Genomic DNA, 13,861 nt, shown 5'->3' with positions numbered 1-13,861 from the left:
GACTAAAAAACAGCGGTTCAATATCAATCAATTTGAAGAAGTATTTTAAAATATATAAAAAAAACACCTTTTAATAAAAATACAGTTGTTTTTAATTTTTATATTAGAAAAATAAAAAGTATTTAATACGTGTTGAAAAGTGTGCAAATAAGAATATTTGGTAGGTATATACTACGGCAACTCCGATTGTTGCATAAAAAAAACTCCGATTGTTAATGCTAAGTATAATTAATAGTTAGTAAATCCATGCACGGCTATATTAATAAAAATGTAAAAAAGTTAATTAAAAGAATAATTTAATTGACAATTAATCATTTTAATGATAATAAATATAATGTATATAATTTTACATATTATTCAAATTAGTAAAAATATTTTTTAATTTTTTATAAATATTTTTATTTTAAGAATTGATTGAAAGTAAATACTAATTGATAAAATTATGAAAATTATTTTTTACTTATTAAATAAACTAATTAAAAAATAAATTGATATTAGTTTGGTTTAATATGAAAATTCACCACACCTTAAATTTAAGAATAGAAAAACATTAGCAACACTGTTTTTAACACCTTTTCTAATTTAGAAAAAAAAAAACACTTTCTTTCTAACAATTTTTTTATGATTTACTGAAACATATTAAAAATTCAAAAATTATTAGAAATTAAACTTATATTTTTTTAATAAACTTTAATGAAGAAAATATTAAAAGAAAAGTGTTAGAGAGTATAGCATTGAACTTTAAGAATAAGCTCTCACAAAGGGGTGGATTAATCCTTTTGACCTCTAAGTTTTCTTTCAATCTCATGCTTGTGAATCTTTAGAAGGGAATTCTAACCAAACATCTTCAGCCACCACATTGATAAGGAAAATGGGAGTCTCAGGCAACAATGAAGTTTTAGTGACAACAAAGGTAGTTGTTGACTATGATAGAGCAAGTGAGCTCAAAGCTTTTGATGACACACAAGATGGTGTTATGGGACTTACTGATGCTGGTGTCACAAAGATCCCTCTTATATTCCATAACCCCAAAAATTCTCATCATGATGAATCTGATGATGGTTCAGGTAGCACACAACTCAGTGTTCCTTCAATAGATCTTGTTGGTGTTGCTGAAGATCCAGCTACAAGGAAAGTGGTGGTTGAGAAAATCAGACAAGCATGTGAGACATGGGGTTTCTTCCAAGTTGTTAATCATGGAATACCATTGAGTGTTTTGGAGGAGATGAAGAGTGGAGTGAATAGGTTCTATGAGCAAGACTCTGAGGTGAAAAGGGAACTATACACACGTGACCCTTTGAGGCCTTTGGTGTATAATAGCAACTTTGATCTTTTTACTTCACCAGCTGCTAATTGGAGGGATACCTTTTACTGCTTCATGGCTCCTCATCCACCAAAACCCGAAGACTTGCCATCAGTGTGCAGGTATGTTGGATAGTTTTTTTTTTTTTTTTATCTGTACGAATCAAAGATAGGAACCAGAGATTTATAACAACTCATGCCCCTTGCTTAAGTAGACCCCCTTGGCTAGAATCTTAGGACTTGTTTTTATACTTCTTCAAAATTATCAGTTTTCTGTTTTCCAAAAATAAAGACTTTGTTTGATTACTGTTTTGAAAAATAGTTCTTTGTATTCTAAAATTTAACAATATGAGGTGGCTACTAGAAGATGGTACTGTACATGTTGGTCAACCATGCTTGAGTACTTGAATAAGAGTATTTGAATAATACAGAAGAGAATGAGAAAACATCTCTCAATGTTTAAGAATTTTGGTTTTAGAAACACTTGCTTTGGAAACAATTCTCATAACTATATAAATTTTGGATGAGAAATTGATTGGTGAGTAGTGGAAACAATTCTCAAAACTTTATAAAACAGGTTCTTAAACAAAAAAGTGAGAAAAGAATCAATCATGTCTTTATACATGTGAAAGTATTTGTACTTTGAGCCCATTTCTGTACTCTAAAAGCTTGTCCTTTGAATACTTTAACAAACTACTTGAAGAAAATAGAAGATGAGAAAATATCTTCCAACTGTTTCTGTTTCTGGTTTTTTGACACTTGTTTTGGAAACAATTTTAAAAATTTAATAGATTTTAGATTTTAGATTAGAAATTGATTGTTAAGTAGTGTAGAATTGATTTAAAAAATAATTTTTAAAACAAAAAAGTAAGAAAGGAATCTAAATCTAAAACTGTTAATGTAGCTATGGGATAAAAAATTTCAAACCTTGGGAAGTTCAGAAATTTCGTATGTTCTGAAATTTATCTCAATTATAATTGACCAAATTGTATATTTGGACATATTATATCTAATGAAGATCAACAAATCAAGAAATTAATTCATTATTTTTCAAATTCAACAATCAATGCATATTTTGGCAACATATTTTCATGATAGCTGAGTCAAAAGCACCAAGAAATTATCTGCATATGCTTGCAGAGACATACTGCTGGAATATGCAAAAGAAGTTAAGAAGCTGGGGAGTGTGTTGTTTGAGTTATTATCAGAAGCCCTTGAGCTGAATCCAAACTATTTGAATGACATTGGTTGCAATGAGGGACTTACACTTGTTTGCCATTGCTACCCTGCATGTCCAGAACCAGAATTGACTTTAGGTGCAACCAAGCACACTGATAATGACTTCATCACTGTGCTTCTGCAAGATCATATTGGTGGCCTCCAAGTTCTTCATGAAAACAGGTGGGTGGATGTGTCCCCTGTACCAGGTGCTCTAGTGATCAACATTGGTGATCTTCTTCAGGTGAGTTTTCATGTTTTACCTGTGTATTTTATATGCAAGCCTATTTCACAATGGGGACTTGTGGATTTTATATGTACTTTATATACTCTTCTATTTCAGTTACTTGGACTCAAATGTGAAGAGTGTTAACAAAATGACACTAAAAAGGAAAAAAAAAATAATTAATTTACTTAGAATGCACTGACTTTTACGCTGTGATCCAATTATGGATAATCATGTGCTATAATTGTTGGATTTTATGGCTTTGTACTAACAATGTAAAATTATTTTTAATTTTACATTGTAAATTAATCAAAAATCAATAATGATATGAGTGTTAAAATAATTATTGTAAAAGTTTATAAACTTTTCATGGATAGTGATTCGTAATTAAATGAGAGTGTAAAATTATTTTTCACTATCAAAACGTAGGTTATTTAATCTGATTTTTTATTATATTCATAGTATATCAAAATTAAAATGAAAAAGAATTACTAATACTTTTAAACAATTGAATACCTTGATATTGGATACATATGATTGCTACACAATTGGCTTTGGTTCTTTATATGAAAGATAATTTACTCTTTTGATAGGGGTGTATAATATCGAAAGAGGACATGTTCCACTTGGAGCAACATTAACATGCCATATCTTCCAATAGCTATCTCTCTTTTGGAAGTGCTGTGATGCTTCAATTCAATTTCTTTTCCATTTTAATGTTTAGAAAATAATTAGCAATTTTCTTGCAAACAGCTTATAACAAATGACAAATTCAAGAGTGTTGAGCACAGAGTGGTGGCAAACCGTGTAGGTCCAAGAGTATCAGTTGCAAGCTTTTTTAGCACAAGTCTTCAGCCATCAACAAAGCTTTATGGCCCCATAAAGGATTTAGTATCAGAAGATAATCCTCCGAAGTACAGGGAAACTACAGTGCAAGGCTATGTTTCCTATTCCCTGGGAAGAGGCCTTGATGGGACTTCTCCTCTGCCACACTTCAGGATTAAAGATTTCTGATACATGTATAAGGATTTTATTATTTTTATGGGCAAATATTAGTTTTAAATATATTAGTTTTTGTTGATGAGAGATTTAAACTCATAATTTTTTTTTGTTCAGTTAATTTTATATCTTTGATATATGTATAAGGATGTTTTAACATGAATACCTAAGAATTCTGTAGTATATACTTTGCCATATTTATAAGACAATATGATTGCATAAACTAGATTTAAACCAGCGCAATTCACGGATGCTTCAACTTAGATAATAAGAAATATAATTTTTTCGTTTTAATTGATTTATAACATAAACCCGTTTTCTAGAAATTTGATAATTTCAGTGTATGATATAACAATTTAGGTACTATATCATATAATTATTTATTAATTAATTTTTTTCATCATGTTATTAATTAATTTAATATCTATAAATAATTTTACACTAATATTCAAACACAAATCATCATTTAAATTATTTTAAGATAATTATTTTAAAAATTAATAAATTTATCATACATAATAGATTATAACAATAACAAAAAAATACATACCCACAAATACTCATGAATAAAATCCCTCATAGGTAAATGGAAGATACTTTAAATTGGTATCCGTTAAAATTATAAAAGTATATATATATAAGGAAATAACTTTAATTCTTAAATTTAATTTTGATACTGTTCCACCCTCACGCTCATGTTCACCCTTATATAAATATATTATACATAATATTTTCAATTTATTTGTAGAACTTATGCTTTGAGATATTGTAATTTTATTATATTTTAGATTTATGTTTATTTTTGTTTAAGAGATATTTATTTCATATGTAATTCTATTGCATTAATGTTTCCTTTTTATTTTTGATTTTTAATTCACTAGTTTTATTTGATGTTGAAAATGAATTATTTTTTCTTCAAATTATTCTAAATTGTTTAATTTGATCCCAAATTTTTAAAAAGTTTAATTTGATCCTCAAGTTCTTAAAAATGAATTAATTTGGTTCTCAAATTTTTAAGAAATTCAATTTAATCATCAAATTCTTAAAAATGAATCAATTTGATCTCCAAATTTTTAAAAACTTAAGAATCAAATTGAATTATAAGCATAGACCCCCTTATGCAACAGAGAAAAAAAAAAAAAAAAAAAAAACCTCAAAGTAAAACTACATGAACATTGGAAACCAACGTGCAAAACAAAAACACACATAATAACAAACTACATTGACCTACTAAAAGCAAAATCTTAAAAGATAGGAATTCTAGTTTTACCTAACAGATTCTAAAATAAATATTTTATTTTATAAAAACAAAATTAATATAAGTAATATATTTTTATAAATTTTAAATTATAAAACAAATATTTTGTAACATTCCCCCACATAATTTAAAATTTTAAAACGTTTAAAAAAACACAATTTGTATAGACACTTGAAAGAAAGAGCATGTGATATTGTATCTCAATATAAGGAACCTTTCGGGTTTGAGCCTTATACCTAATATTTATAAACTTTCACCCGAGAAAAATGTAAAGACTTAATTGTCTTAAACTACACCTTCTTTAACCGAACTTTAGTACATAACTCCTATAATATTAGTGTTCATTTAGGTTGTAATCAGTGGTTGCACGTCACACAACCTTGCGCATGTATCTTATTTCGTGAGTGTCACTTAGAGATTAACACATATCTCATAATGGCAGTCCTACCACCACACTCACTAGGTGAATCCTCAAAGAGTGGTTTGTGACCTCACCCCTACAATAATTGTCATCGGATTCATTAAGATGTATTTATTTTACCAAAAAATACACATATATAAATACCTCAACCTTAATATTGTCATAATTTATAATACACCTCATCATAGGAATGAGAAACGGAGCAACTCCGCAAAATTTTATTTTGGTGTACTTTAGTCGACAAGCAACTTTGTTGTTACCCATTGAACTCCATTCATGGGATCATCAATCATACGGAGACGAATATCCATTGTTGTAACTAAATAATGGACTTTAGTCCCATTCCCCTCGACGACTCAAGTACTTGTTGGTGCATCAACCCTTTTGTAAGCGAATCCATAATATTGTTTTATGACCTGACAAAGTCAAGAGAAATGATATCATGAGAAATTAAATTTTTGATTGACTTATGTCTCACTCTTAAGTGTCTTTTTTTTCTATTAAAATTTTTGTTAGTAACTTTAGATATAGCAACTTGACTATCACAATGCATTGAAATTGGAGGTATATGCTTATTCAACAATAGCAAATCACATAACAAATTTTTAAGAAACTCAGCCTCACTAGTAGTAGTATCTAAAGCAATCATTTCTACTTCCATGGTAGAACGTGAAATAATAATTTGTTTAGCAGATTTTCATGATACTGCACCACCAGCTAAAGTAACACTACTAGAAAATAGGGTTTTAACATCGATTATTAAGGACTTTCAACATCGGCTATTAACCGATGTTGAAATTAATACCGTTAACATCGGTTTACAAAACCGATGTTATATAGTAAGAATTAAAAAAAATCATATATATATATATATATATATATATATATATATTCATATCAACATCAATTTTTAACAAAACCGATGTTAATATATACATACAACATCTGTTTTCACTAAAAATCAATGTTGTATGTATATATTAACATTGGTTTTGCTAAAAACCGATGTTAGTAGTCAGCCAACAACATCGATTTTTACTAAAATCTAATGTTGTTTTCTGATAACCGACATTGGTTATTTGTAAAAACCGATATTGTATGTTCAACAACAACATCGATTTTATGGAAACTGATGTTGTGAATGAAGCTTAAAGTCGGTTTTTTAAAAATCCGATGTTAATATATAGATACAACATCGGTTTTTACTAAAAATCGATGTTATTTTTTGGAATTTTTTTAATGTGCTTTCTATTTTTTTAATAACCCCAAATTAACCTGCAAATTTAAGAGCAGAACCACAACAGATAATTTTTGGTATGTTTTTAGACCATTTTTAGAAGAAATTCCATAAAAAAAAATTGAATATTTACTATGAATTAAAATAATATTTAATGTGCATATAACATGAATTGAATTGTAAAAAATGTAAGGGGGTATTTGGTTTGGTTGTTTTCTGTTTTCATTTTCACTAGAAATAGAAAATGGTGATGGAAATGTGTTTAGTTGGATTTCTGTTTTCATTTTCAGTGAAAATATTTTCCCAAACGAACAAAAAACTGGAAACAATAAAATCTCGTTTTCAGTTGAAACCAGGAACCCCATTTTGGGTAAAATGAAAACACAACGGCAAAGAATGTAATTTTAAGCAAATCTAAAAATAGATTTTCTTTTGAAAACACTTTTTCAGTGTTTTTATTTCTTGAAAGCAGAAAACAAGAAATCAAACCAAACATGTTTTCAGAATTCTAATATTTTGAAAATGACAACAGAAAATGAAAATGCAAACCAAACACACTAAATTAACTAAACTACAATTCCAAAATTACTTAAACACTAATTGTTTCATTTTAACTTTCAAATAATAGGTTGCCCACTGGATGCGAAGCGCCTTCAATCTCTTTGGTTACAATGGTCTAGCATCATTAAAATACTGCATGATATAATAAAACATAAGTTAATAATATATAATACCAATTTTAACAAAATGAAATATGTTTGAATTAAATAATATTAATTATCGTTTCTCAATTATTCTTGAAACTTCCTAAGATTATAGTTGACATCCAGTGCATGACGTAATACCCACACTTAGTGCTTCCTTTTTGTCTATTACACTAAATACATTATGAAATTTAGATATTCAATGTTAAATACAAATTAGTCTACACAATATTACAATATAACTAGAAACATTGTTTAAATGACTTACTTTAACAACAATTCACCTAGCAGCAGCCTTGGATTTACTTTGTGGAGTATCGTCAAGTCCTTTCAAAGCATTGTTCAATACAAACATGGATGTGTATTGTACAATTAAAATATTGATGTTCCCAACTAATGCTAATGCAAATGTATTGAAAAATAGAACTGATTTATTAATTATTCCTTTGAGGTAATTGTTTGGCCTATTATGCAACGAACAAAACCAGATGACAACATTTTCCTTAGGCAAAATGACGACCATTTGACAATGTGCACTACAGTGGAGACCAATATAAGTTATTATACTATGATACATCATTTAAATTCATTTGTTCAATTTAACTTACCCATTCAAGTAGACTCCTAGGTACACATCCCTCTTTGATGTCTACATCCAATTCTTAATATAACTTTTTGATTCAAATTGTGATTGCCCAGATCTATGTATGGGACTGTGGCTCGAGGAATCAATACACATCAACATTCCCCACTCGCATACTTATCTCAGTCATATGCCTATTGTTGTTAAAATAAAGTAAATTATGTATGAATTTAAAACAATAAGTTAGGTAATAAACAATAATGTAAACTGACTTACATAATCCACAACTATATAATAGAGATGCTGAGACATTAACCACCGTGTTCTATTTCAGACAGATCTTCATGCTTTATGTACAAGGGGAAGTTATCATTAAACACCCCAAACACGATAGCACCCCACATAACCTGCAACGGCTTAAGAAAAAGCTGTGGGATGGTCAATGTCATCAAATATAGGGGATCATCGACATCATGATCCAGCCTATTTGGAGGTTTCGCTAGTCCCACATCCCCCTGTTTATCCAACACAGGTAATTAACATAATTTAATTACAGTGAACACTTTAATTGAAAAAAATCATTTAATGACAGTGAAATACTTGTTCTGATAAACGCTTCACAAGATGTGTCGGCCAAGCAACGAAGGTGTCAAGTGTCTGTCTCATTAACTGAACCTCTTCAGTGGGTACAAGAATGGGAGAATCTGCATCTCTAACTTCCTCAACACCAACCTTGACTTGATCATGGCACAAATGGATATGGTGAACGGTTGTCGAAGTATGATGCTGCACCAGGAGGAGAAGGAGGAGGAGGAGAGCTGGATGGTCTCGCCATTTACTTGTAAAGAAAAAAACATTAATTTTCAACATTATCACAAAACTCAATAACTTATGTAATTGAATGGACTAAAATGAAGTACATAATAAAAAAATTACATTAGACTATATTAATTAATTCTCCTTCATCATGATCATTACGATTAGCATGAACGTCGTCAGCTTCTTCTTCTTCGATGACGTAAGGCAACATTTGTGTGGACAAAGGACTAACATAAGTATCAATTTATGAATAATCATCTTCAAAATTAACACCAATTGTTTTCCCATGTAGAACCACTAACCACCTTTCATCACAAGGGTCTTAAACATAAAATACTTGTTTAGCTTGTTCTGACATGATGAAAGGGTCATTCTAGTAAGTGAGTTTCTTTAGATCTACCAACATAAATCCTACATCATTGGTCTGCACACTGGTATTGCTGTCAACCCACTTACATTTGAAAACACAGACAATATATTTGACATAGTTAAGCTCCCAAATTTCTTCAATGAAACCAAAGTAAGGGATGGAAGCTACACAGGAATTGTCATCATGTACACTAGCTAAGTGTTGAGATTCAGCCCTTTGGGTAACCCCACTATTTTGCATCGTACTTTTCTCGTCTTGTGCTTTTGTGCAAAAGGAATAGTTGTTTATATCTTATCCTTGCCAAGTTATAACATTTCTTTTAGGCCCATCTGTTAGTTTTCTTAATGTTTCAGAAGCATTATTATCAACAAAGGTTGTATCTTTAAACCAACATATGAAAGTCTTGATATGCTATTTCAAGACCCTGTTCTTCGACATTTTTGGATTACTTTTCTTCACTCAACCTCCGTGGTGAAGTATGTATGGCAAAACCTCATTACTGTTATTAAATACATACAAATGAGCTTGTTGCAAATCTTCTATACTTGAAGTAATAGCATGCAGTCCTCTTGAACCCTTACCTCCAACTCTTTTGTCATGCTAAGACTCGGAAAGCCCAACAGGTTTGCTTTTTCAATGTACTTTGAACAAAATTTAATGACCTCTTCTACAATGTACCTTTCCATAATAGATGCTTCCGGACAGTGTAAATTCTTTGTATACCCTTTTAAGATCTGCATGTATCACTCAACCGGGTAAATCTACCGCAAATAAACAGGAACACAACATTTGATTTCTCTGACCAGATGAACAATTAAGTGAACCATGATGTTGAAGAAAGCAAGAGAAAAATACATTTCCAACTAACACAATATAATAACACCCTCGTTTTCCAGCTTATCTAACTTGACAGGATCAAGGACTTTGCTACATATTGCATTGAAGAATAAGCACAGCCGAGTTATGGCAAGACTGACTTCGTTAGGCAAAATGTCTCGTATGGCCACATGTAACAATTGTTGCATCAAGACGTGGCAATCGTGAGACTTTACGCCTACCAACTTAAGATCTTTCAATTGCACAAGGCTCTTAATATTTGAAGAGTATCCTTGTAAGACTTTGACATGGTGTAGACACTGACAACAACTTATCTTCTCTTTTCTAGACAAAGTATGACAATCTGGAGGCAAGTATATTTTTTTACCATCAGACATTGGATCTAATTACGCTCATATACCCATGTCAGCTAAATCTTGACAAGTATTCAAACCATCTTTCGTCTTGCCTTGAATGTTATGGAGTGTCACAATGATACTATCGCATACATTTTTCTCTACATGCATAACATCAATACAAAGTTTAACATCTAGATCAGATCAATACGTAAGATCAAACAAAATCGACCTTTTCTTCCATATGCAAGTCTTACTTTTTTTCTTCTTTTGGCTCTTTCCAAATATAGTATTCAGGTGTTGAACCCGCTGAAAGACCGGGTCACCAGTTAACGGTATCAGCGCACTTTCATGCTCTTGACTTCCATTAAATGCTTTTGCAATCGCTGGTAAGGGTGATGAGGTTTCAGAAAACGTCGATGCCTAGTGTATACATATTTTTCTACCATGAGGCATGCACGATGGCCCTTAACACTATATCCACTCAAATTCCTATATGCTGAAAAATCATTAATGGTACAAAAAAGCATTGTACGCAAATGAAAAGTCTCATTGCAAAACCCATCAAACACTAATAACCCCTCGTCCCACAACTTTTTCAAGTCTTCAATCAAGGGACTGAGATAAACATCAATGTCATTTCCTGGATGTCTTAGGCCCGATATCATCATAGGCAACATCATGTATTCTCGTTTCATGCACAACCAATGAGGCAAATTGTAAATTACCAGCAAAACTGGTCATGAACTTCCATATGGATTCATTCCATCAATGGCTAGTCCAAGCCTAAGATTTCTTGTCTCTTTGTTGAAATTCAGATATAAACGATCAATCTTCTTCTACTGGGAGGAATCGGCCGGATGAGGAAGCATTCCATCGCAATTTCTCCCATTTGCATTCCATGTAAGGTCTTTTGCGTCATCTCCATTAGCAAACAGATGTTTAAATCTTAGAATGATCGGAAGATACCATAACACCTTCGCTAGTAGGCCCTTCTTTGAGTTTTCGTCACTACTACACTCATCATCATCCTTCACTTTGTACCGTGATACCCCACACCAAGGACATTTGTGCATTTCTTCAAACTCATGTCTATACAGTATGCAATCATTAGGGCAAGCATGAATCTTCTGATACTCTATACCCATCGGACACAATATCTTGTTGGCCTGATAGTAACTTTTTGGCAACGTGTTTTCCTCTATAAGCATATCGGGCACTATTTGAAGCAGTGAACTAAAGCTTTTGTCACTCCACCCATATTTGGCTTTCACATTAACTAGACTTAACACCGCTGACAACAGCATCAAGGAATTCTTACTCCCCAGATACAAAAGCTTCTTTGAATCAGTTTGCAATGTATCATACATAGGGGCATGTGCTTGCTGAAAAGACTCTTATCCAAGATCACGAATCATATCCTCTAAGTGATCTCCTATTTCTACATCAAATGGTTAAGATTGGGACCCCCTCTGCATGTCTATCAATTCACCATGCCATATTCATATTGTATAATTCTTCTTAATCCGATCACACAACAAATGCTCCGGTACGTCGTTCAGCATTTGTCGTCTCTCGTTCAAACAATTTATACAAGGACAAAAAAAAATTTCGTTCTCATCCGGTCGACTTCTTTCAAAAGAAAATTGCAAGAACTCTTCAACGCCTTCCTCATATGCAAGGTTCATGCGACTTTGGTTCATCCAACTTCGATCCATCTAAATAATAACTCTGTGATATTGACAAAGTTATTCGATGCATGAAAATCTCACTTTTTCAATATAGGTGTGGCCCTATCCCATTCAGGAAGACATTTTTTTATGGTAGCTTCATACATCAAGGTTAAGTCTATTTTGTTAAATTTGACAAAATTTCAGTAGCATTTAGCATTAATCTCCAAGTACACGAGATGAAAGCGGTGACATTAATTCCCCGACAATCAAGTATGCACTCAGAGAACAACTAGAAATGCATTGTACCAAAATTTCATCAAATTCAACAAAATAATCTCAACCTTAACACATGAATCTACCATAAAAATATGACTCTCCCCAAACTGTCCAAATGGACAATTTAAGATTCAATACAATGATTAATGCAAATTATCTGCAAGAGTCATTGTATTCAATCTTAAACGAAAATCTAAGGTTCACTCATGATGAACATAATTTCTATAGCATATATCAATTCTCATTAATTGCAGTGAACAACTAATAAAAACATTGGTAACAAACAACAACACCAAAAGTTTACAAAAAACATTTGTACCTGTGATGATGAGTAGCACGGTCCAAAAATATAGCAGCAATCCAATAAAGAGCTCAATCACCACCTACATCAATCATCATTCCCAAAAACATTATTATTACAGAAAAATGCATTCATGTTTGCCTTTGAATTTCATAAACCTTATCCAAATTAGAATTGAAAGATTTTGCTAGTGCTAATTGGACCATAGATGTGCTTTGAGGATTCACCCTCAACAACAATGTTCAATGGGGCAGTGGGCCTAATTGATTTAAGATTAGATAGAAAGAATTGAGATGGATTAGAAGAAGAAAGGGCTAAGGGATAATATAAACTCTTGGGGTGGGGAAGAAACGGCTATTCACTCAATGTTCAAATATTATAACCCAATCATAACCCAAAATCTTATATTTAAAAAAAAAACAAACTACTAGTCTTTGTTGTATTGCTTCCAATTAATATCTGAATAATTCATCACTAAAATTTTCCTCCCTTAGCAATTAACTTAACCACTAGCAAAAACATGTGATTGTGAATCTAACTCAATGTGTATTGTAGGATTTGTTTTGAAATTGTGAAGATTTTGTTGCTGGCAGCACTTAGTGTAGAATCAGGCCATTTAAAGAACTGGTCCAAGCTAAGAACAGGTTGCTACAGTGTTAGAGAAGGGTTGTTCTTTGTCGCTGGAGTGTTTGCATTAGCCATAATTTTTTTGGTTGTTGGTTTGTACCTAACAACACTATATGCTCGCAATATTCAGTTAACACAACTGCATTTGTATGAAAAAGAAATAGCAGTGGGTAAAAGGAGTTGGATATGAAAAACAGACATAGAAGCAGTATTTTTATGATGACACAACAGCAGGCAAAATAAAAATTCAGTTCTTAAGCTTTTATTGTATCTACAAGCAGACACTTATCTAGTAAAAGATTTATTTCTTATTAATGTTGAAAATGATACATCACACCCAAACCATGAAGTAACATCTAACTCAAGCAAGTTTATACCTTCAATTGAACACAACAGATTATATATTGCCTCATAAAGAAAAAATTTTCAACACTAACTAAGCACCAAAATTATGTTTAGCACTATAAAGTACTACAATGACATACAACAAAATTCTATATTATATACTGCACAATCTTTCATTAACAGATTTTTTCAAACACAAGAAAAGTTGGCCAAATAATGAATTGTCTTTTATGAAAGGCACATGAGATGAGATTTTAGATCCTGATAGCCACCCAACCCAACCTAAGGAGAAACAAGTTAGCTTATTAGTTAAGTGAGAGTAATTATGTT

The 13,861-nt window shown here is 31.4% G+C and overlaps 1 protein-coding gene across 1 annotated transcript; it reads left to right on the top strand.

Moving 5' to 3' along the window:
• Positions 1-704: 704 nt before the first annotated feature.
• LOC100777564 (1-aminocyclopropane-1-carboxylate oxidase homolog 1) lies at positions 705-3,954 on the top strand. The gene is made up of 3 exons (XM_003520993.4): positions 705-1,425; positions 2,443-2,764; positions 3,500-3,954. Exons 1-3 carry the CDS (start codon positions 872-874, stop codon positions 3,758-3,760), a joined length of 1,137 nt encoding a protein of 378 aa, XP_003521041.1. The 5' UTR covers positions 705-871; the 3' UTR covers positions 3,761-3,954.
• Positions 3,955-13,861: the final 9,907 nt, after the last annotated feature.

The sequence above is a fragment of the Glycine max genome, chromosome 3 (assembly GCF_000004515.6).
Source record: "Glycine max cultivar Williams 82 chromosome 3, Glycine_max_v4.0, whole genome shotgun sequence".
NCBI lineage: Eukaryota > Viridiplantae > Streptophyta > Magnoliopsida > Fabales > Fabaceae > Glycine > Glycine max.
This window is presented reverse-complemented; position numbering and strand designations above follow the sequence as displayed.